The sequence below is a fragment of the Oncorhynchus mykiss genome, chromosome 1 (assembly GCF_057628025.1).
Source record: "Oncorhynchus mykiss isolate SJ-2025 chromosome 1, ASM5762802v1, whole genome shotgun sequence".
NCBI lineage: Eukaryota > Metazoa > Chordata > Actinopteri > Salmoniformes > Salmonidae > Oncorhynchus > Oncorhynchus mykiss.
In genome coordinates this window covers 64,946,234-64,968,842 of record NC_143022.1, presented here as the reverse complement: position 1 = coordinate 64,968,842, position 22,609 = coordinate 64,946,234, and the positions used below count along the sequence as shown (strand labels likewise).

General features: G+C 41.9%; 1 protein-coding gene across 2 annotated transcripts in view; it reads left to right on the top strand.

Moving 5' to 3' along the window:
* The window catches only part of si:dkey-192p21.6 (heparan-alpha-glucosaminide N-acetyltransferase), a 47,686-nt gene that overhangs the window by 23,360 nt on the left and 1,717 nt on the right, over positions 1-22,609 (top strand). For both annotated transcript variants that reach the window (XM_036981856.2, XM_090236666.1), the window contains 8 exons: positions 1,648-1,808; positions 5,894-6,006; positions 6,217-6,338; positions 11,930-12,053; positions 12,286-12,372; positions 13,170-13,247; positions 21,009-21,079; positions 22,459-22,571. In XM_036981856.2, the coding sequence (XP_036837751.2) occupies positions 1,648-1,808; positions 5,894-6,006; positions 6,217-6,338; positions 11,930-12,053; positions 12,286-12,372; positions 13,170-13,247; positions 21,009-21,079; positions 22,459-22,571 (869 nt within the window). The remainder of the gene's footprint in view (positions 1-1,647; positions 1,809-5,893; positions 6,007-6,216; positions 6,339-11,929; positions 12,054-12,285; positions 12,373-13,169; positions 13,248-21,008; positions 21,080-22,458; positions 22,572-22,609) is intronic.

The window sequence follows — 22,609 nt, the reverse complement described above, 5'->3', positions numbered from 1 at the left end:
GGGGCAAAAAAGTATTTAGTTAGCCACCAATTGTGCAAGTTCTCCCACTTAAAAAGATGAGAGAGGCCTGTAATTTTCATCATAGGTACACTTCAACTATGACAGACAAAATGAGAAAAAATCATCCAGAAAATCCCAGTGTAGGATTTTTAATGAATTTATTTGCAAATTATGGTGGAAAATAAGTATTTGGTCAATAACAAAAGTTTATCTCAATACTTTGTTATATACCCTCTGTTGGCAATGACAGAGGTCAAACGTTTTCTGTAAGTCTTCACAAGGTTTTCACACACTGTTGCTGGTATTTTGGCCCATTCCTCCATGCAGATCTCCTCTAGAGCAGTAATGTTTTGGGGCTGTTGCTGGGCAACACGGACTTTCAACTCCCTCCAAAGATTTTCTATGGGGTTGAGATCTGGAGACTGGCTAGGCCACTCCAGGACCTTGAAATGCTTCTTACGAAGCTACTCCTTCGTTGCCTGGGCGGTGTGTTTGGGATCATTGTCATGCTGAAAGACCCAGCCACGTTTCATCTTCAATGCCCTTGCTGATGGTAGGCTTTGTTACTTTGGTCCCAGCTCTCTGCAGGTCATTCACTAGGTCCCCCCGTGTGGTTCTGGGATTTTTGCTTACCGTTCTTGTGATCATTTTGACCCCACGGGGTGAGATCTTGCGTGGAGCCCCAGATCGAGGGAGATTATCAGTGGTCTTGTATGTCTTCCATTTCCTAATAATTGCTCCCACAGTTGATTTCTTCAAACCAAGCTGCTTACTTATTGCAGATTCAGTCTTCCCAGCCTGGTGCAGGTCTACAATTTTGTTTCTGGTGTCCTTTGACAGCTCTTTGGTCTTGGCCATAGTGGAGTTTGGAGTGTGATTGTTTGAGGTTGTGGACAGGTGTCTTTTATACTGATAACAAGTTCAAACAGGTGCCATTAATACAGGTAACGAGTGGAGGACAGAGGAGCCTCTTAAAGAAGAAGTTACAGGTCTGTGAGAGCCAGAAGTCTTGCTTGTTTGTAGGTGACCAAATACTTATTTTCCACCATAATTTGCCCAAAAAATCATTAAAAATCCTACAGTGTGATTTTCTGGATTGTTTTTCTCTCATTTTGAATGTCATAGTTGAAGTGTACCTATGATGAAAATTACAGGCCCCTCTCATCTTTTTAAGTGGGAGAACTTGCACAATTGGTGGCTGACTAATCACTTTTTTGCCCCACTGTATATAAGTTATCCGGAAATGGCATTAGAACCTTTGACCAGCAAGATTATCCTGTATCCTTCAGTATTGTAACTAATTAAAGTGATATTACACTCCAAAATCAAAGTTTGTCCAATTTTGTATTTTTTTATTTTTTTACCTCAAAATTATTTTGTAGATTCAGCTATAAGCCACAATCCAAAATGAATGGACAATATAAGCATCATGTAATTTCTAGACTTGCGGTGCTTATCTTATACATTCCTTTGGGGTTGAAGCACAGCTGGACAAACACAGTCGAAGGTGTGGGACATAGATGTATCTTGATATTAGAGTGCTTTTGAGGTAGGACAACATCTGGCAAACGTTGATCTTCGAGTGCAATGTCCCTTTAATTGAGTTGTCTCCGAGTACTGTAATGTTTCACTGTGTGTGTCATTCAGGTTTGTGTTCATCATTGGGACGTCTGTAGTATTGGCCTTCACCTCCATGCAGAAAAGGGGAGTTAGCCGTCGACAGCTAATACGCAAGCTAACATGGAGAACTGTGGTCCTCATCCTTATCGGCTTTTGTTTCATGAACTACTCTCCAAAGGATGGATTATGTAGGTACACACTTTTTTTACAAAAAATGTTTGATTTACCAAGGAACGTTGTGAACCTTAAATCATAACCATGCATGCACCAGAAACATATGGGAGTAATGAAACATGCAATAAGTAATTCAAGTTATGAAACTCTTGCTATTGAAGCAGTTCAGGAGCTGAATCTGTAGCAAGTCATTGCAAACATTCCCCACCAGTATCTTCCTGTTTCCACATGACCTTACCATGATGAGTTTGGAAAACTATTGTTTAGATACACTACATGACCAAAAGTGTGTGGACACCTGCTCGTCGAACATCTTATTCCAAAATCATGAGCATTAATATGGAGTTGGTCCCACCTTTGCTACATCCACTAGATGTTGGAACATTGCTGCAGGGACTTGCTTCCATTCATCCACAAGAGTATTAGTGAGGTCGGGGCACTGATGCTGGGCGATTAAGCCTGGCTCGCAGTCTGCGTTCCAATTCATCCCAAAGGTGTTCAATGGGGTTCAGGTCAGGGCTCTGTGCAGGCCAGTCCAGTTCTTCCACACAGATCTCGGCAAACCATTTCTGTAGCATTGTCATGCTGAAACAGGAAAGGGCAGTCCCCAAACTGTTGCCACAAAGTTTGAAGCACAGAATAGTCTAGAATGTCATTGTATGCTGTAGCGTTAAGATTTCCCTTCACTGGAACTAAGGGGCCTAGCCTGAACCATGAAAAACAGCCCCAGACCATTATTCATCCTCCACCAAACTTTACAGTTGGCACTAAGCATTAGGGCAGATAGCGTTCTCCTGACGTCCGCCAAAGCCAGATTCGTCCGTCGGGCTGCCAGATGGTGAAGTGTGATTCATCAAGTGGAGGCTGCTGTGGGGAGAACGGCTCATAATAATGGCTGGAATGGAGTAAATGGAATGGCATCAAACACATGGAAACCATGTGTGTTGATGTATTCCACTCCATGAGCCCATTCTCCCTAATTAAGGTGCCACCAACATCCCGTGGATTCCTCACTCCAGAGAATGCGTTTCCACTGTTCCAGAGTCCATGTGGATGTCGATTAAGGCAGCCCCCCGCATCTGTCTTATTCAGAAATGTTTGGTTAAAAGCGGAAGACACATTTCAGTTGAAGGCATTCAGTTGTACAACTGACGAGGTATCCCCCTTTCCCTTCCAATGGCGGGAAGCTTTATACCACTCCAGCCAATGCTTGGCATTGCGTATGGTGATCTTAGGCTTGTGTGTGGCTACTCTGCCATTGAAACCCATTTCATGAAGCACCTGACATAAAGTTAGTGTTTCCAGAGGCAGTTTGGAACTCTATAGTGAGTTCAGATGAGGACAAATTATTTTTATGCGCTACGCGCTTTAGCACTCAGCGGTCCCGTTCTGTGAACTTGTGTGGCTCTGGCAGGGCAAACATTTGATGAACTGAGATGTTGGAAAGGTGGCATCCTATGACGGTGCCACGTTGAAAGTCATTGAGCTCTTCAGTAAGGCTATTCTACCGCCAATGTTTGTCTATGGAGATTGCATGGCAGTGTGCTTGATTTTATACACCGATCAGCAGCCGGTGTGGCTGAAATAGCAGAATCCACTAATTTGAAGGGGTGTCCACATACACTATATGTATACAAAAGTATCTTCATTACAAACCGTGGAGTTCAATGTTTCCTAGTGTAACAACTCTTGTCAGAAGGAGTGGACCAAAGCGCAGCGTGGAAAGCATTCATGATTTTTATTAGCAAAAAACACAAACAAAATAACAAAACTAAAGCGAACAGTTCTGTCAGTTACAGACACTAAACAAGACCCCACAAAACCCAAAAGAAAAATGACAACTTATATATGATCCCCAATCAGAGACCACGATAAACAGCTGCCTCTGATTGAGAACCACACTCTGCAAAAAACAAAAAAATAGAAAACATAGACTTTCCCACCCGAGTCACAACCTGACCTAACCAAAAATAGAGAATAATAAGGATCTGTAAGGTCAGGGCGTGACACTTAGATCCTGTTCTTGGTCGCCATGCTAAATTCTGGAACAATTGCAATGTTTTTCTTATGTAAAGCCCCTGTTGGATTATGATTATGAAGTCTGACAGCATAGGGTAGCAGGCAGCGGCTGGCTGCCAGAGACGTGACAGGGTTAAATGAGGAAAGCTGTCGGGACAATGTGGAGTTATTACTGTCCACGAGGGTCAGAACGGGCGCCCTTCACACATTAGCTAACCCTGGCGCTAATGGACTTTCCTGGGTGGATGTCTCTGTAACCGGGTTAAAAAATATATATTGTTATTGCTCGCAGTGGGGAACACAGCATCAGGGGACATTTAACAAAAACAGGATTTGAGCAAAAACAACCAGTGTTGCTGTAATGGACATTTTCAACAGATAGTGTTACATGGTGCCAGCTGTAGACTGTAGATGCCATGTAGTGTAAAACCTCTCATAACAAGATCATGAGTTTTACCATCCACCACTGTAGACAGTGTTGTTTTGCTGCTGTCTCTCTCCACCCTCCCCATGATGCCCTTGTCATGTCTAACCCTGGGTTTTATCTAATAAGGAAATGGAGGTGCTTCGATTCGTTCAATATGCATACTGCTCTTGAGGTCACATGAACACCTTTGATGTGTTTTTACCCATTCAAAATGACCAGCCGCTGGTTAAAATGGGAAGGTTAGCTTTACTGCCGATATACAGGTTGGTTTTAGTTTTTGGAGCGCAAGTCAGCTTTAGCTGTTATGAGGTGATTGCATGTACACTAATAGCCTAACTTATTGCAGGGTTTGGATACATTTCCTGTATTCAACTTTGATTCAAGTCCCACTCCATAAAATGTCCTTCCATTTGATTCTTCATCACTATGCTTTATTTGATTCAGGAACCCATTTATTTCCACTTTGCAATAATTCGCCACTTCCAACCGGAAAAATTCTCTGACTTTTAGAATTTTCATCTTTAACAAGCTTATACTCAGAGTATATTGATTAAAGCCATTTGAGGGCTCCTGAGTGGCGCAGCGGTCTAAGGCACTGCATCTCAGTGCTAGAGGCGTCCCTCCTGACCCTGGTTCGATTCCAGGCTGTATCACAACCGGCCATGATTGGGAGTCCCAATTCCTTTTTCCCATATTATAATATCATACTTTTCCCATCTCAATTTCTACCATGGTTATGCATAAGCATTTCACATTTCTTCTGTAAGAAACATTTCAATTTACCCTTATCCATATTAGCCAATTCCCACAAGTGTAACGGGTTAATGCTGATGCATGACTCATAAAGACCGTGCAGTAGCCATAATGATTAACTTCAAAGTAACTTTTGTGGATGTTTCATGCTTGCATATTGAACTTGATAATGATGAGTGTTGTGAGAGATAGCAGAGACAAGAGACCAATCTCATAGGAGTGTAACCTACGGACTTAACAAACGTGTTATTAGTCACCCAAAGCGCTTCCTCTTTTCCTGTGGAAAAATACATTTCCGCTTCTAATTTGATTTGTCCAGATCAATGATTGGGATTATATGTTTTTGGGATGATCTTTGTGCCACAAAGAGATTTTCTATTAACTAATGTGGAGATTACCATCAATATCTGAACTGAAGGCCATTCATGTCCTCCCCAATTTGCCTGGGCCTGGAGATAACTGGGAATCTTTGATGAGCCTTCCACCTCCCGGACACGCACCTCAACATCCGAAGACACCCATATTTCCACCCTTATCCTCCCTCATGGACCAGAATTATTGTGTTCGCCCAGCTGTCAATGGTTGATACTATTCCTTTCCTGTGCAAATAGTAGCTTAAGTCATCAGAAATAGTTATGCACCGTTTCAAGAATGTCTGTATTTCATTTTGTTATTGCGTCAATGCTCAGTGTATAGCCTATAACTCCAGTGTAAAAGTATAACTCCAGACAGTTGGAGCTTTTGTACTGTACATGTATTTGTTGCAGTTCTTGTTGCAAGGCTTATGAAGATATGACAAAGTCACAGCCCAGAATATAGCCATTTCTCTGTGTTGGCGACACTGGCTGTATTACAGTGTTCTGGTCAGTGTTCTAGTCTATGTCATTCTTTGTGTTACAGTATCTTGGTCTTGGCTGAGAATCCCTGGAGTCCTCCAGCGTCTGGGATTCACCTACTTCATACTGTCTCTGATGCAGACTTTCTGTGGCATGAGAGAGATCCCACTGAGCAGGGTGAGACTCTGACTTTGTCAAGTTCGTTTTCATCAGTAATTACACTCTGGAAAGCAAACGTATAAGACCATAGAAAGTGTAGGTGGTTGCTACGCGCAGGTTTTTGCATTATGTAAGGCAAGCTAGGGTGCTATTCCCTAAAATGCCATCCTGCCGACTACGCCAAGTTTAATGTGGCAATTACATGAATTTTGCCTGGTCTAACTGTAGGATCGCTGGTGGGACCCTGTCCAGGATGTGGTCTTGTATTGGCCAGAGTGGATCTTCATTATTCTCCTGGAGACATTATGGCTGTGTCTCACCTTTCTATTGCCTGTGCCTAACTGTCCCACGTAAGTCAAATGCCTGAATACACACACTAAAAAGGTTTTTCAGTTTATCATGTGATTATCATTATAAAGACCTTGATAGATTATCACTATGTGATGTACCAAATCCAATAAACAATTATCTCTACAATATACAGTAACTACATTATGGTGTCCGGATTATGACAAAGTCACACATCCATGGGATTTGGATGGGTGACTGTCCTAATATGGAGACCTTATAAATAATTTTTAAGCCAAGGAGTGATGACAATGAATACAATTATTTTCGATATTTATATGTGCTATGGTGATGTGATATTTGGACCAGTAAACTGGGGTGATGCTGTGGCTGTGGTTGTGCCTGTGGCTTTAACTGGGCAGGTGTTAGTGTGTACTGTGCAGCATGTGTTGTGCTAGCTAGCTGGTGTTATAAGTCACTGTGATTTAAGGGTCTGTGGTTGTTGCTTCAGAGGGGATAATTAGCCAATCTCAGTCTGTCATGTACATTTAGACCAAGGCAGAGGATCCATCTTCCTCACTCTCCTTCCTCCCTGTCTCTGTCCTCTCTGTGCTCCACTTCTATTCCTCCTTTTCAGTTTTTCTGTGCTCCTCTCTCCTCTGTGCTTGACCCTGCCTGGCATTGTTGTGCCTCCCAAGGCAGCTGAGTATGTTTGACTAAATGTGGATTATGAAAACCATTTTTACTATTGTCCTTGTCTTTCTCATCAACATACACTGTACAATATGTGTGTTGTGATTAGATGTACAGTACCAGTCAATGTCTGGACACACTATGGGTTTATTTTTTTTATTTTTTTTACTATGTTCTACATTGTAGAATAATAGTGAAGACATCAAAACTATGAAATAACACATGGAATCATTTTTTTATTTATTTTTATTTTTTATTTTACCTTTATTTAACCAGGTAGGCAAGTTGAGAACAAGTTCTCATTTACAATTGCGACCTGGCCAAGATAAAGCAAAGCAGTTCGACAGATACAACAACACAGAGTTACACATGGAGTAAAACAAACATACAGTCAATAATAAAGTATAAACAAGTCTATATACAATGTGAGCAAATGAGGTGAGAAGGGAGGTAAAGGCAAAAAAAGGCCTTGGTGGCAAGGTAAATACAATATAGCAAGTAAAACACTGGAATGGTAGTTTTGCAATGGAAGAATGTGCAAAGTAGAAATAAAAATAATGGGGTGCAAAGGAGCAAAATAAATAAATTAAATACAGTTGGGAAAGAGGTAGTTGATAGGGCTAAATTATAGGTGGGCTATGTACAGGTGCAGTAATCTGTGAGCTGCTCTGACAGTTGGTGCTTAAAGCTAGTGAGGGAGATAAGTGTTTCCAGTTTCAGAGATTTTTGTAGTTCGTTCCAGTCATTGGCAGCAGAGAACTGGAAAGAGAGGCGGCCAAAGAAAGAATTGGTTTTGGGGGTGACTAGAGAGATATACCTGCTGGAGCGTGTGCTACAGGTGGGAGATGCTATGGTGACCAGCGAGCTGAGATAAGGGGGGACTTTACCTAGCAGGGTCTTGTAGATGACATGGAGCCAGTGGGTTTGGCGACGAGTATGAAGCGAGGGCCAGCCAATGAGAGCGTACAGGTCGCAATGGTGGGTAGTATATGGGGCTTTGGTGACAAAACGGATTGCACTGTGATAGACTGCATCCAATTTGTTGAGTAGGGTATTGGAGGCTATTTTGTAAATTACATCGCCAAAGTCGAGGATTGGTAGGATGGTCAGTTTTACAAGGGTATGTTTGGCAGCATGAGTGAAGGATGCTTTGTTGCGAAATAGGAAGCCAATTCTAGATTTAACTTTGGATTGGAGATGTTTGATATGGGTCTGGAAGGAGAGTTTACAGTCTAAGTATTTGTAGTTGTCCACGTATTCTAAGTCCGAGCCGTCCAGAGTAGTGATGTTGGACAGGCGGGTAGGTGCAGGTAGCGATCGGTTGAAGAGCATGCATTTAGTTTTACTTGTATTTAAGAGCATTTAAGAGCAATTGGAGGCCACGGAAGGAGAGTTGTATGGCATTGAAGCTTGCCTGGAGGGTTGTTAACACAGTGTCCAAAGAAGGGCCGGAAGTATACAGAATGGTGTCGTCTGTGTAGAGGTGGATCAGAGACTCACCAGCAGCAAGAGCGACCTCATTGATGTATACAGAGAAGAGAGTCGGTCCAAGAATTGAACCCTGTGGCACCCCCATAGAGACTGCCAGAGGTCCGGACAACAGACCCTCCGATTTGACACACTGAACTCTATCAGAGAAGTAGTTGGTGAACCAGGCGAGGCAATCATTTGAGAAACCAAGGCTGTTGAGTCTGCCGATGAGGATGTGGTGATTGACAGAGTCGAAAGCCTTGGCCAGATCAATGAATACGGCTGCACAGTAATGTTTCTTATCGATGGCGGTTAAGATATCGTTTAGGACCTTGAGCGTGGCTGAGGTGCACCCATGACCAGCTCTGAAACCAGATTGCATAGCAGAGAAGGTATGGTGAGATTCAAAATGGTCGGTAATCTGTTTGTTGACTTGGCTTTCGAAGACCTTAGAAAGGCATGGTAGGATAGATATAGGTCTGTAGCAGTTTGGGTCAAGAGTGTCCCCCCCTTTGAAGAGGGGGATGACCGCAGCTGCTTTCCAATCTTTGGGAATCTCAGACGACACGAAAGAGAGGTTGAACAGGCTAGTAATAGGGGTGGCAACAATTTCGGCAGATAATTTTAGAAAGAAAGGGTCCAGATTGTCTAGCCCGGCTGATTTGTAGGGGTCCAGATTTTGCAGCTCTTTCAGAACATCAGCTGAATGGATTTGGGAGAAGGAGAAATGGGGAAGGCTTGGGCGAGTTGTTGTGGGGGGTGCAGTGCTGTTGACAGGGGTAGGAGTAGCCAGGTGGAAAGCATGGCCAGCAGTAGAAAAATGCTTATTGAAATTTTCAATTATGGTGGATTTATCAGTGGTGACAGTGTTTCCTATCTTCAGTGCAGTGGGCAGCTGGGAGGAGGTGTTCTTATTCTCCATGGACTTTACAGTGTCCCAGAACTTTTTTGAGTTAGTGTTGCAAGAAGCAAATTTCTGCTTGAAAAAGCTAGCCTTGGCTTTTCTAACTGCCTGTGTATAATGGTTTCTAGCTTCCCTGAACAGCTGCATATCACGGGGGCTGTTCGATGCTAATGCAGAACGCCATAGGATGTTTTTGTGTTGGTTAAGGGCAGTCAGGTCTGGGGAGAACCAAGGGCTATATCTGTTCCTGGTTCTAAATTTCTTGAATGGGGCATGTTTATTTAAGATGGTTAGGAAGGCATTTTAAAAAAATATCCAGGCATCCTCTACTGACGGGATGAGGTCAATATCCTTCCAGGATACCCCGGCCAGGTCGATTAGAAAGGCCTGCTCGCTGAAGTGTTTCAGGGAGCGTTTTACAGTGATGAGAGGAGGTCGTTTGACCGTTGACCCATTACGGATGCAGGCAATGAGGCAGTGATCGCTGAGATCTTGGTTGAAGACAGCAGAGGTGTATTTAGAGGGGAAGTTGGTTAGGATGATATCTATGAGGGTGCCCGTGTTTAAGGCTTTGGGGAGGTACCTGGTAGGTTCATTGATAATTTGTGTGAGATTGAGAGCATCAAGTTTAGATTGTAGGATGGCTGGGGTGTTAAGCATGTTCCAGTTTAGGTCGCCTAGCAGCACGAGCTCTGAAGATAGATGGGGGGCAATCAGTTCACATATGGTGTCCAGAGCACAGCTGGGGGCAGAGGGTGGTCTATAGCAGGCGGCAACGGTGAGAGACTTGTTTTTAGAGAGGTGGATTTTTAAAAGTAGAAGTTCAAATTGTTTGGGTACAGACCTGGATAGTAGGACAGAACTCTGCAGGCTATCTTTGCAGTAGATTGCAACACCGCCCCCTTTGGCAGTTCTATCTTGTCTGAAAATGTTGTAGTTTGGAATTAAAATGTCTGAATTTTTGGTGGTCTTCCTAAGCCAGGATTCAGACACAGCTAGAACATCCGGGTTGGCAGAGTGTGCTAAAGCAGTGAATAGAACAAACTTAGGGAGGAGGCTTCTAATGTTAACATGCATGAAACCAAGGCTATTACGGTTACAGAAGTCGTCAAAAGAGAGCGCCTGGGGAATAGGAGTGGAGCTAGGCACTGCAGGGCCTGGATTCACCTCTACATCGCCAGAGGAGCATAGGAGGAGTAGAATAAGGGTGCGACTAAAAGCAATAAGAATTGGTCGTCTAGAACGTCTGGAACAGAGAGTAAAAGGAGGTTTCTGGGGGCGATAAAATAGCATCAAGGTATAATGTACAGACAAAGGTAAGGTAGGATGTGAATACAGTGGAGGTAAACCTAGGTATTGAGTGATGAAGAGAGAGATATTGTCTCTAGAAACATCATTGAAACCAGGAGATGTCATTGCATGTGTGGGTGGTGGAACTAATATGTTGGATAAGGTATAGTGAGCAGGACTAGAGGCACTACAGTGAAATAAGCCAATAAACACTAACCAGAACAGCAATGGACAAGACATATTGACATTAAGGAGAGGCATGCTTAGTCGAGTGATCAAAAGGGTCCAGTGAGTGGAGAGGTTGGTTGAGGCTCACGGCGATTTAGACAGCTAGCCGGGCCATCGGTTGCAAGCTAGCATAGGATGGAGTCTGTTGTTAGCCACCTCTTGCGTTCGGTCAGTAGATTAGTGGGGTTCCGTGTGGTAGAGGGGATTAATCCAAATCACACAACAACAACAAAAATAAGAACAATAGATATAGTTATAGAGGCCCGAGAAGAAAACATAATAATAAAAATAAATAAATTGTCCGATTGTCTATTCAGATAGCAGCCGGTAAGACAGCTAACGGTTAGCGGGCCGCAGATGGGCGTTCAGGTAACGTCGCGACAGAGGAGCCAGCCGGATCTCATTCAGGTAGATAACGTCGGCAGTCCAGTTGTGAAGGCCCGGTGGGGCTCCGCGTAGGCAGTGAAACGGGTCCGGATAGGTGACTGCAGCCCAGGAGTGAATGATGGAACACAGGAGTGATTCATGTGAATCATGTAGTAACCCAAAAAGTGTTAAACAAATTCTTCAACGTAGCGACCTTTTTCCTTTATGACAGCTTTGCAAACTCTTGGCATTCTCTCAACCAGCTTCACTTGGAATGCTTTTCCATCAGTCTTGAAGGAGTTCCCACAAATGCTGAGCACTTGTTTGCTGCTTTTCCTTCACTCTGTGGTCCAACTCATCCAAAACCATCTCCATTGGGTTGAGGTCAGGTGATTGTGGAGGTCAGGTCATCTGATGCAGCACTCCATCACTCTCCTTCTTGGTCAAATAGCCCTTACACAGCCTAGAGGTGTGTTTTGGGTCATTGTCCTGGTGAAAAACAAATCATAGTCCCCCTAAGTGCAAACCAGATGGGATGGCGGTTTGTTGCAGAATGCTGTGGTAGTTTTGATGTCTTCACTATTGTTCTACAGTGTAGAAAATAGTAAAAATAAATAAAAGCCCTTCAATGAGTAGGTGTGTCTAAACTTTTGACTTGTACTATAGATGTAGAAGTCTGATCTAGGATTTTGTTTCCAAAAGAGGTTATTTAGGGGCAGGTGGGATTGGGGATAATGGCCTTTATCCCAACTGTACTGGGGGAGCAGCTGGGTACATTGACAAGTGGTTATTGGGAGATAACATCTACCATTGGCCAACATGCAAGGTAAGGAGTATTACAGTTTTCTCTCTTCTATTTTTTATATAATATTTAAGATTTGAACACTTTTTTTAGGTCAGCAAATGATAAGAAGATCAACTTAACGTAGGGAATCTAATGGCAAGCACATTGTTACAAAACAAATGCAAAAAATGTTTTCACATTAGTGAAATTGTCTTTACATTAACCTGCTCCATGGGAAATGGCTTGTTAGTTCTTCTCATGTTGTGTTTTTCAGGCAATGTATCGTACTACCCAGCCCTTTGACCCAGAGGGGGTTCTGGGTACTATCAACTCCATTGTCATGGGATTCATGGGGATGCAAGTAAGCAGTCCTCAAGTGTTTGACCCAATATTTTTGAACCGTATTTACCAGATATGTACCTCAGTCGTAACTTTAAGGCCCTCTTACGCATGTGTTTTCACGATATTTCAAAACTTGAATAACAAAGGTCATGTATGGATATTTCATTCCTTTTTTCATTTGTCTTTCAATTTTTTTTATGATTTGTCCCTGCATCATAACACTAAGGTTGAATCAGTAGTCTACTAAAATGGAGGTTGTCTCAGGGACATTTTCCCGCCTCATGTCTGCACAGCTGCTCTCCGTTATTGACAGAGAATGTCGTCCCGAAGGTGAGGACGGAGTTTGGGGGTCTTTAGGGTGGGAGCCTTTGAAACAACTCTTGCACTTTGATGGCGACAACGTCGTGTTAAACCGTTTTCGCAGTGGGAAGTTGCCATGCGAAAGCAGCCGCATAGCGCAATTCCCTGTGGGCGGTTAGCGCTGAGCCCTTCAGTCAGCGAGTCTTAGACGACACGCCAGGTGTCCACTCCCCTCGCCTGTGTTTGCCCATGCTAATGTCCTCAGCTGAGACATATTCATCATCACCAAATTAATCAGAGAGCGCCAGTGACTTACACGCCACATCTGGCACCAAAGGGATATGAGAAATATGACCGCAATACCAGAGACACACAACAACCACATCCACTTTATGGGCCAATTTAGTTAACCGACTACATCTAACCTGTTTTAAAGGATTTTCTCCTTCAAAGTATCAGTAATGATTAAATGACCTGTATTCCTAGCCTGCTTATCAGTGTCCTTTATTTCCACAGGCGGGAAAAATTCTCATTTTTTACAGGAAAAAGGATGTCAGCGTCCTCTCCCGATTCCTAGTGTGGGCCATCCTCCTGGTATGTACTGTAAAGCCTCCCACATCTGTTTAGAAATATTACTGGCATGTTTTAGTCTCTTTCTGCATTACTTTGGGATAAGTCAACACCACAGCCCGCGAGATATGTAATCACTTCCTTTCAAATAAAAATACCAAAGACCAAAAAAGACTAAAACAAATGCCTCTCCCCTCTAGTCTATTGGTGGTTATATCTTAGTTTATAAGGGAAGTCACTTGACAATGTGGCACTATAAAGAAATGTAAGTCATTTGGCGTTTCACTTTTTAGTCACTAGTTAGTCGTAACAGCTCATTAGCAGTCTGTCTGTAGTAGGTATGAGATCTCTGTGTATGTTAAAACAACACAACCATGTCTGTTTCCGGGCAGACACAAGTATCTTCTGTCCCAAGGGATAGTCTCTGTCTCTCATTGCTTGTGTGTCTCTCATTGCTTGTGTGTCTCTCATGTGTGAATTCAGAATTTACGAATCCTGGATATTAGTTACATTAAGCTCCGACATCATGGCAAAGAGCTCATGTTCTCCTCTCTGTTTACTATGCTCTGTTGAAGTGTATGGTTGTACCCTACCCTGAGATTAAATTTACATTAGCAGATCCTGGTTTTATGCTACAGTATAAACCAGTATTCCTCACTACTGGTACTCAACAACTTTTGTCCCAGTCTAACCATAATATTGTCAGCTAACATCTGATTAGAAAAATCTACCAGTCATCAAAAACCAAAATAAGCTGGATCCATTGTTTGAGTGCTGAGCTGGAACAAACGCCTATACGCTTCGGTCCTCCAGGACCAGAAGTGAAGTACACCGGTGGTATTGATGTAAAGATTAGTCATTATGAAATCATTGTGATTCTTACATACATTGACGGGTAATGTTACTGTTTTGGTGGGATAGTGCTGTGTGTGGGTGGTCTCAAAATAAGAAAGGGATACAAGCTGGCCACTATTTCATTTGGGGGGGACTTTATCCCGTGGGGGAAACTGTAAGTGTTATGTGAAATGTCGACCACTCTTTTCATCTGTTTGACCCTCCACTCAAACGAGATCCCATGTAGTGATTTTACGTTTAGCCTAATCATATGGACTATGTTAATTATGTCAAGAATGGGAGGGACAATGCATGATGCAGAGCTGGCAGAGTTACATGGCCTTGGCTGTAGTTAGAGGTTCCATGTTATGGTGGAAGGGAAGGGATCTTGAGTTCCAGGACCCGGTGACCAGGGGTGGTGATGGAGAGGTTTTAGCTGGATCAGAAACCCTTTGAAGTCTCAACAAGGCAAGGAAAAACAAGGAACAAAACAGACTCCGGATGGGAATATCTTGAGGCCGCTATAAACACTGTAAAATGGAGGAGGCTATTTGCCTTGTTTTAGAGTTTTATTAAGTCTTATTATAAGTATTCAAATTTGCATAGGTTTGATTTTCCATTATATCATAAATTAATTATCCTTTGATGTAGATAGTTATATTTGATTTCGTAGATTATGTTAACATGAAGCAATTATTTTGATAATTATTGAGAACAAAACAGACCCCAATTTCAGGTACAAACATACCTTTTTAAAGCAGATTGTATAATGGGATTCAGATGCACCACCCTATAAAAAGGGGAATGTATTTGTGTGTTCTGTGAAGCAGTTCAACATCATCAGAGGCCCCATCAGAGGCATTTAAATGTTATATTCAACTCCTATGACAAATCTGTCCATTATGTTTCTTGGGTTGAATCTTATTGACTGTTATTATAGGGCGAGTAGCTTGGGGAGCCAAAATAAATTAGATCAATTTTGTACTTCCCAGAGGCGCAGGGTGATAAAGTAAGCCACCTTCATGTAAAAACATTACCGGCCAATGTTTGCTCTATTTTGATATTTCTGTCGTACAATTGACCAGTTAGCACTAGCAGCCATAACAATATTACAATACTCTGTACTGTATGTTATTGTTATGTTGGAGGTGTCCTATAGAATAGGCAGATATATAATATGTTGTCTTCAAAAGCTGTTTGCAGAAATAGTGATTCAAATAAGACACTGCCAATGGCAGTTGGAAGCACAGCATCGATCTGTTTTCTCATGTCAAAGAAGCTGAGGGTGTAATGCTTGTTCTGTAGAGGTGTCTTTTCTGACTTTTTCTCTGGGTATCTCTGAGATGCAAACATGCTACAAGCTAAGTCATTGCAGTAAGGAATTCTTTCGAAATGATATTTAAAAAAGGGAAAATTAACAAACGTACAGAAAGATCAGTGCGAAGGCCAAATTAAAGAGTAAGAACCTTTTTGAGGCTATTAAATCTTTTCAGTCTGGAAAAACCCCAGGGCTTGATGGCATACCGGTAGAGGTATATCAAGCCTTTTTTGAAATACTAAAAGCTCCATTGTTAGATTGTTTTAACTACTCCTATAGAAATGGTAGTCTGTCAGGTACTCAGCAGGAAGGTCTGATTTCTCTATTATTAAAACAAGATGCAGATGGCAAATATAAAGACCCAGTCTATCTCAAAAACTGGAGGCCCCTTACACTTCAATGTTGTGTCGCAAAAATACTACCAAAATGCATAGCACTCAGAATTAAAAAGGTTTTAGGAGGTATTGTTCATCCTGATCAGACAGGTTTTTTACATGTACAATACATTGGAGATAATATACAACAACTACTAGAAATAATAATAATCATGAAACATCTAAAAAGCCAGGCCTGGTATTTATAGCAGATTTTTGAAAAGGCATTTGATGAAGTAATACTGTATTTGATTTATAAATGCCTGGATTTTTTCGATTTCGGTGATTCTCTCATAAAATGGGTAAAAAAAATAATGTATAGCAACCCCAGGTGTAAAATAGTAAATAACGGCTATCTCTGAGAGTTTTGAATTGTCAAGAGGAGTTAAACAAGGGTGTCTGCTGTCACCATATCTATTCATTATGGCCAACGAAATGCTAGCTATTAAAATCAGATCCAATAACAACATTATAGGATTAGAAATCAAAAGGTGTCCATGTATGCCGATGACTCAAGTTTTATATTAAGTCCGCAAGCTAGATCCCTGCAATGTCTCATTGAAGATCTAGATAACTTGTCTGTACTCTGTGGACTAAAACCTAATTATGAGTGTACAATATTACGTATTGGATCTTTTAAAAAATACTACTTTTACATTACCCTGCAGTTTACCTATAAAATGGGCTGATGGTGAAGTAGACATACTTGGTATTCATATCACAAAATATACAGTGCCTTGCGAAAGTATTCGCCCCCCTTGAACTTTGCGACCTTTTGCCACATTTCAGGCTTCAAACATAAAGATATAAAACTGTATTTTTTTGTGAAGAATCAACAACAAGTGGGACACAATCATGAAGTGGAACGACATTTATTGGATATTTCAAACTTTTTTAACAAATCAAAAACTGAAAAATTGGGCGTGCAAAATTATTCAGCCCCCTTAAGTTAATACTTTGTAGTGCCACCTTTTGCTGCGATTACAGCTGTAAGTAGCTTGGGGTATGTCTCTATCAGTTTTGCACATCGAGAGACTGAAATGTTTTCCCATTCCTCCTTGCAAAACAGCTCGAGCTCAGTGAGGTTGGATGGAGAGCATTTGTGAACAGCAGTTTTCAGTTCTTTCCACAGATTCTCGATTGGATTCAAGTCTGGACTTTGACTTGGCCATTCTAACACCTGGATATGTTTATTTTTGAACCATTCCATTGTAGATTTTGCTTTATGTTTTGGATCATTGTCTTGTTGGAAGACAAATCTCCGTCCCAGTCTCAGGTCTTTTGCAGACTCCATCAGGTTTTCTTCCAGAATGGTCCTGTATTTAGCTCCATCCATCTTCCCATCAATTTTAACCATCTTCCCTGTCCCTGCTGAAGAAAAGCAGGCCCAAACCATGATGCTGCCACCACCATGTTTGACAGTGGGGATGGTGTGTTGCTTTTACGCCAAACATAACGTTTTGCATTGTTGCCAAAAAGTTCAATTTTGGTTTCATCTGACCAGAGCACCTTCTTCCACATGTTTGGTGTGTCTCCCAGGTGGCTTGTGGCAAACTTTAAACAACACTTTTTATGGATATCTTTAAGAAATGGCTTTCTTCTTGCCACTCTTCCATAAAGGCCAGATTTGTGCAATATACGACTGATTGTTGTCCTATGGACAGAGTCTCCCACCTCAGCTGTAGATCTCTGCAGTTCATCCAGAGTGATCATGGGCCTCTTGGCTGCATCTCTGATCAGTCTTCTCCTTGTATGAGCTGAAAGTTTAGAGGGACGGCCAGGTCTTGGTAGATTTGCAGTGGTCTGATACTCCTTCCATTTCAATATTATCGCTTGCACAGTGCTCCTTGGGATGTTTAAAGCTTGGGAAATCTTTTTGTATCCAAATCCGGCTTGAAACTTCTTCACAACAGTATCTCGGACCTGCCTGGTGTGTTCCTTGTTCTTCATGATGCTCTCTGCGCTTTTAACGGACCTCTGAGACTATCACAGTGCAGGTGCATTTATACGAAGACTTGATTACACACAGGTGGATTGTATTTATCATCATTAGTCATTTAGGTCAACATTGGATCATTCAGAGATCCTCACTGAACTTCTGGAGAGAGTTTGCTGCACTGAAAGTAAAGGGGCTGAATAATTTTGCACGCCCAATTTTTCAGTTTTTGATTTGTTAAAAAAGTTTGAAATATCCAATAAATGTCGTTCCACTTCATGATTGTGTCCCACTTGTTGTTAATTCTTCACAAAAAAATACAGTTTTATATCTTTATGTTTGAAGCCTGAAATGTGGCAAAAGGTCGCAAAGTTCAAGGGGGCCGAATACTTTCGCAAGGCACTGTATAAACAAGCTCTCCACAATGAATTTCAATAGAAAACCTATTTCGCTTTATCTGGGACGCTAAACCAGACAAAATAAAGCGTGCATATCTATAAAATGAATATGAATTGGGTGGGTTGAGATTATTAAATATAAAAGCACTAATCCTCTCTCTAAAAGCTTCACTTATTCAAAAGTTTTACTTGAACCCTAAATGGTTCTCAAGTAGATTACTAAGAAAAGCCCATCCATTGTTTAAAAATGACCTTTTTGCCTTTGTGCAGATTGCCATGTCTCATTTTCGATTAATTGAAAAGTATCTCTCTTTTTCAAACAGGCATTGCAGAGCTGGCTACAATTTCAATTTCACCCCCCTGAAAAGATAGAACAAATATTACAACAAATATTATGATTGAACTCAAATGTACTGGTTAATAAAATACTTGTATTTATGGGAAAGATGTTTGAAAAGGGTATTTGTTCTTAAATGATATTGTAAATTGGAATGGTAGAGTTATCAGAATTGTACGGGAAGGTCTGCTCAATCCAAGAGTACAACCAATTGATTACAGCATTACCCCAAAAATGGAGGAGGTAGGTGGCTGCTGGAGGAGGTAGGGAACTGGTCTGTCTGCCCAATATAAAGGATCAAAACTGGCGGCTAAAAATAAAAATAGGAAAGTATACCAGTTTCATTTGAGGACCAGGATGTTGACAACTGTGCCATACAGATTGCAAAATAGTTGGGAAGAGATTTTTTTATGTCCTGATTCCATGGTACAGGGTGTATGAGTTGATATATAAAACAACGCAAGATTCAAGACTTTGTGCTTTTCAGCTAAAAGGATTATATAGAATTCTTGCCACCAACAAAATGTTGAAGATTTGGGGCATAGAATCATCGAAGCTCTGCAGATCTTGCTGTGAGTAAACAGAATCAACAGACCATTTATTTTGGTATTGCCCTCAGGTAGCCTGTTTCTGGTCTCAGGTTCAGGAATGGCTGAAAATGCATAGCATTGATCTAAAATTGACCCAAGAAATAGTACTGTTAGGAGATCTGGAGAGACCAGGTCAGTCAATTACTAATATACTAATACTCTTAGTAAAAGTATTTATCTTCAACTTGCAATCTGTGGATTCTATTCGATTAGATAAATTGAAATAGTACCTTAAACATCACAGCATAGTTGAAAAATATTTGTTGCATAGAAATCCGAAGAGGGTGGCCAGCAGAGATAGGTGGGATGGGCTGAGGGAAGCTGAGGGATGGGATGTGGAATTGGAGACTAGTTGGAGTGGACTTCCTGTGCGGGAGATTGAATAATGTTTTTTTTTTTAATGGTCTTTTTTCTCTTTAGTTTATTCTCTTAGTTGTTGGTGCATTGGGGAGTTCTTGGGGGTGGAGAATGGAATTAATAGTATTTTTTATTTTTATTCTTGGGGTGGGGGGGGGGCTGTGGGAGGGGTCTTGAATGGTTGAGGGACAGCTATTGCGGAACTGTGGGGGGGGGGGGGTCTTGGAGGGTTCGGGTTCATGTTTTTTGGCCTGGTGGGAGATCTGTCAACGTGCCCTTCAGCAGGGCATTGACCCTGGATGCTTCTGTGTGTCACTCTGAATGGAAGTCTGTTGGGTGACTGGTATGGTGTAGTTGTTGAGTGGTTTCACTGCAAGTATATTATACGTTTTGGATATTCAATTAAAAATGTAAAATTAAATAAAAAGTCATTGCATTTTGGTTTTGGGTTGATGATTCACTTTTTATTGGAATTCTAGCCCATTTTACTTACAGTCACATGGAACAGTGTTACGTGTCTTTCCCCACATGGATGGTGAAAAGAGTCAGACTGATTGACCAGCTCTTATTATTTACTTGTCTGATAAGATGTGACCTTCTAGGAGAGGTAAAGCTGTACTTCAGCAACCTCTTGTATCAGAAATATGCTCTTGACATTGGTAGTTAGTCCTTCCTGGTAAGGAGCTAACTGATACAGCCAGCCAACAACAGATACTCACAGACCAGAGGCAGTTTTCTACACAGAATTCACTTCAGGCAGACCAGGGACAGTATTATACACAGATAACACAGTTGGCGGGCGAAACATTCCGTTTTAACCTCAAAGTGAAATAAACTCCTGTGTTTTTCTTTTTTGAGCGAGAATTTTGCTTATTCTTTCTGATACACCGATTCGGCTACAGACAGACAGTTCACCGCTAGGAGGGACAGATGAGATGTTTCAATAGTGTTGTTGTGGCATGAATTCTCTGTCTGACTGAGGGTGCCTTGATATTCCGGGGCGGCCGTGCTTCCTCATTCCAATAAATAGCAGCCAGAGTTAATTCAAGCTCAACGATCAGGGCTGGGAGTGAGAGATTGAAATTGAGCGATTGCCCCACATACCAGCCCACATTCTGCCTGCCTGCATAGCCTGGAGACTCAATCTAGCCACAGCCAGGCTATTTCCACACCATCGATTCTGTCATCTATACAAATGATGGATATCCACCTAACAAGCATGTTTAGGTTCGGATCTACAGGGTTTCTTAAAGGAATGCACAAGCACAACAAAAAAATGGAAATAAAGCTTAATTATTCATATAGGTAAATATATATATATATGATGCAATAAAGGTGTTTATTGATATTTGATATGCATATTTATTTATAAGAATTGGTAGACAGAAGCATTATTCTTCTAGGCTACAAATGCTTTACCCTGAAACCCAGTACGAGCTGGGAGAGATTCAGCTATGGTAGAGGTGGATTTGAAGCGGTTGGTTTGCAGTTCTTTCGTGAGGAACCTTGTTGATCTGAGGCTCAGATAACCAGTTAATCTGACTGACTCGCTTGACTCTGTTGGCCCACGTTTTAGCAGACCCAATACTGCTGGCTTTATCGCCTGCATCGATTTGAAATCTGTTTAATTTCCACCCTCAGGGAATCTCAGCAGCCATCCTTTCTAAGTGCACGCGAGACGAAGGATTTATACCTGTCAATAAAAACCTTTGGTAAGTGAATCCTGACCCTCTAAATCCAGTCACTTTTCCTCACAAAAGAAAGGATGAGTTTCCAGCAGGCACAAATCCAGGCCTGCTCAAACACGCGTTTACTTACCTCTAACGACAGATACGGCTGTAACTAATCACCCCGGCTGTCAGAGAGTGTGAGGCAAGCCGGGCGATACATCCTCCGACAAGATCACTCTTCTTTACAGCCAGGAGGAAAAACAGGCTGTTTTATACTCCCTCCCTGCCCCCCATCTTGGCAGGAAAACTGTCCCCTGGCCAGCTCTCTGTAAAAGGTTCTACCTGGAAACACAAAGGGTTTTCCTACAAGGAGAGCTGATGAACCCTTTATGGTTCTAGATAGCCCCTCCCTTTCTAAAAGTGTAGAGGGACAATATGGAGTTCAGGGGACAATATTAGCATGAAATTCACACACAACTCACACAGCGCTCACTGTATTCCCACAGAGTATAAAAAGTAGGTGAATTCAATGTCTAGACTTTCCCATCGCATGCACAAATATTTGATGAACATTTCAATCACGGTAATGATTTTGCGTGAAATGTAGTATGATTACAGCCATATATGTTGCAGCTGACGTGTTTCTTCCACGCTCACCCTGCATGTAATATGAATATGAATTAGTTTAATGTCATGTCAGACAGAGTACCGTTTCATCTATGATATGTAAGCAGAATCTCCCATGATTCTCCCACACGAGCTTCTTCTCTATAGCCAAGCTCGTCCTTAGCCATTATACCTGCCCTGGTTTTATAGGCAGTCCATCATGCTCAGGTTTTTGAGCTGTTGAGTATGAGTCCCTGCCCGGAATGTCTGAAAGAAATTAACTCCCGGCCTTAGTCTTTTTCTGACCCTCCTTCAGATGAGATAAAAGATGCCTGCTGCTGCAATGATCTGGGAGGTGGCCATTTTACATTAGATCAAAACATTCTTGCACTTTGGAACAGACGGGGACGTGACTCGCCGGCATGGCTCCATGGGTCGCGAGTCAAGGATCCAGCAACTGACGCTAATGCATCGTACTAGCCTACCATACTGTACTGTACTGTAGCTTAGCATCAGCAGCCAAATCTATTCTGCATTTATATGGCTGCGCTTTGTACTGGTCATCCAAACTCTTAATCACAAGTGCCAAGCTTCCCCATGGAAAAGTGTACATGCAGTGCACTCCTCATGCAGGTGTAAAAAACAGAACAGTGCGTGCATAACAGAGTGCATTTTATTTCAAGAGAAGCCAAGAATTAGAATGACTATCTATTTGTGCACTATGCAGCATACAGTAGATAGAGTCAGGTGCAACTTTTACAGCTGTATAGCTTGTACAATAAAGTGTATATGTGTTGTGCATTCAAATACTGTAGGTCTCTGTCGTATATCACCTGTATGGGCTGCTTCTCTTTCCTCCTGCTGGGAGTCATGTATTTCGTCATGGACATTAAGGGCTGGTGGGGCGGCCAACCCTTCATTTACCCAGGTAAGTACACAAGGAAGATGGCACAGGGGTACATTGCT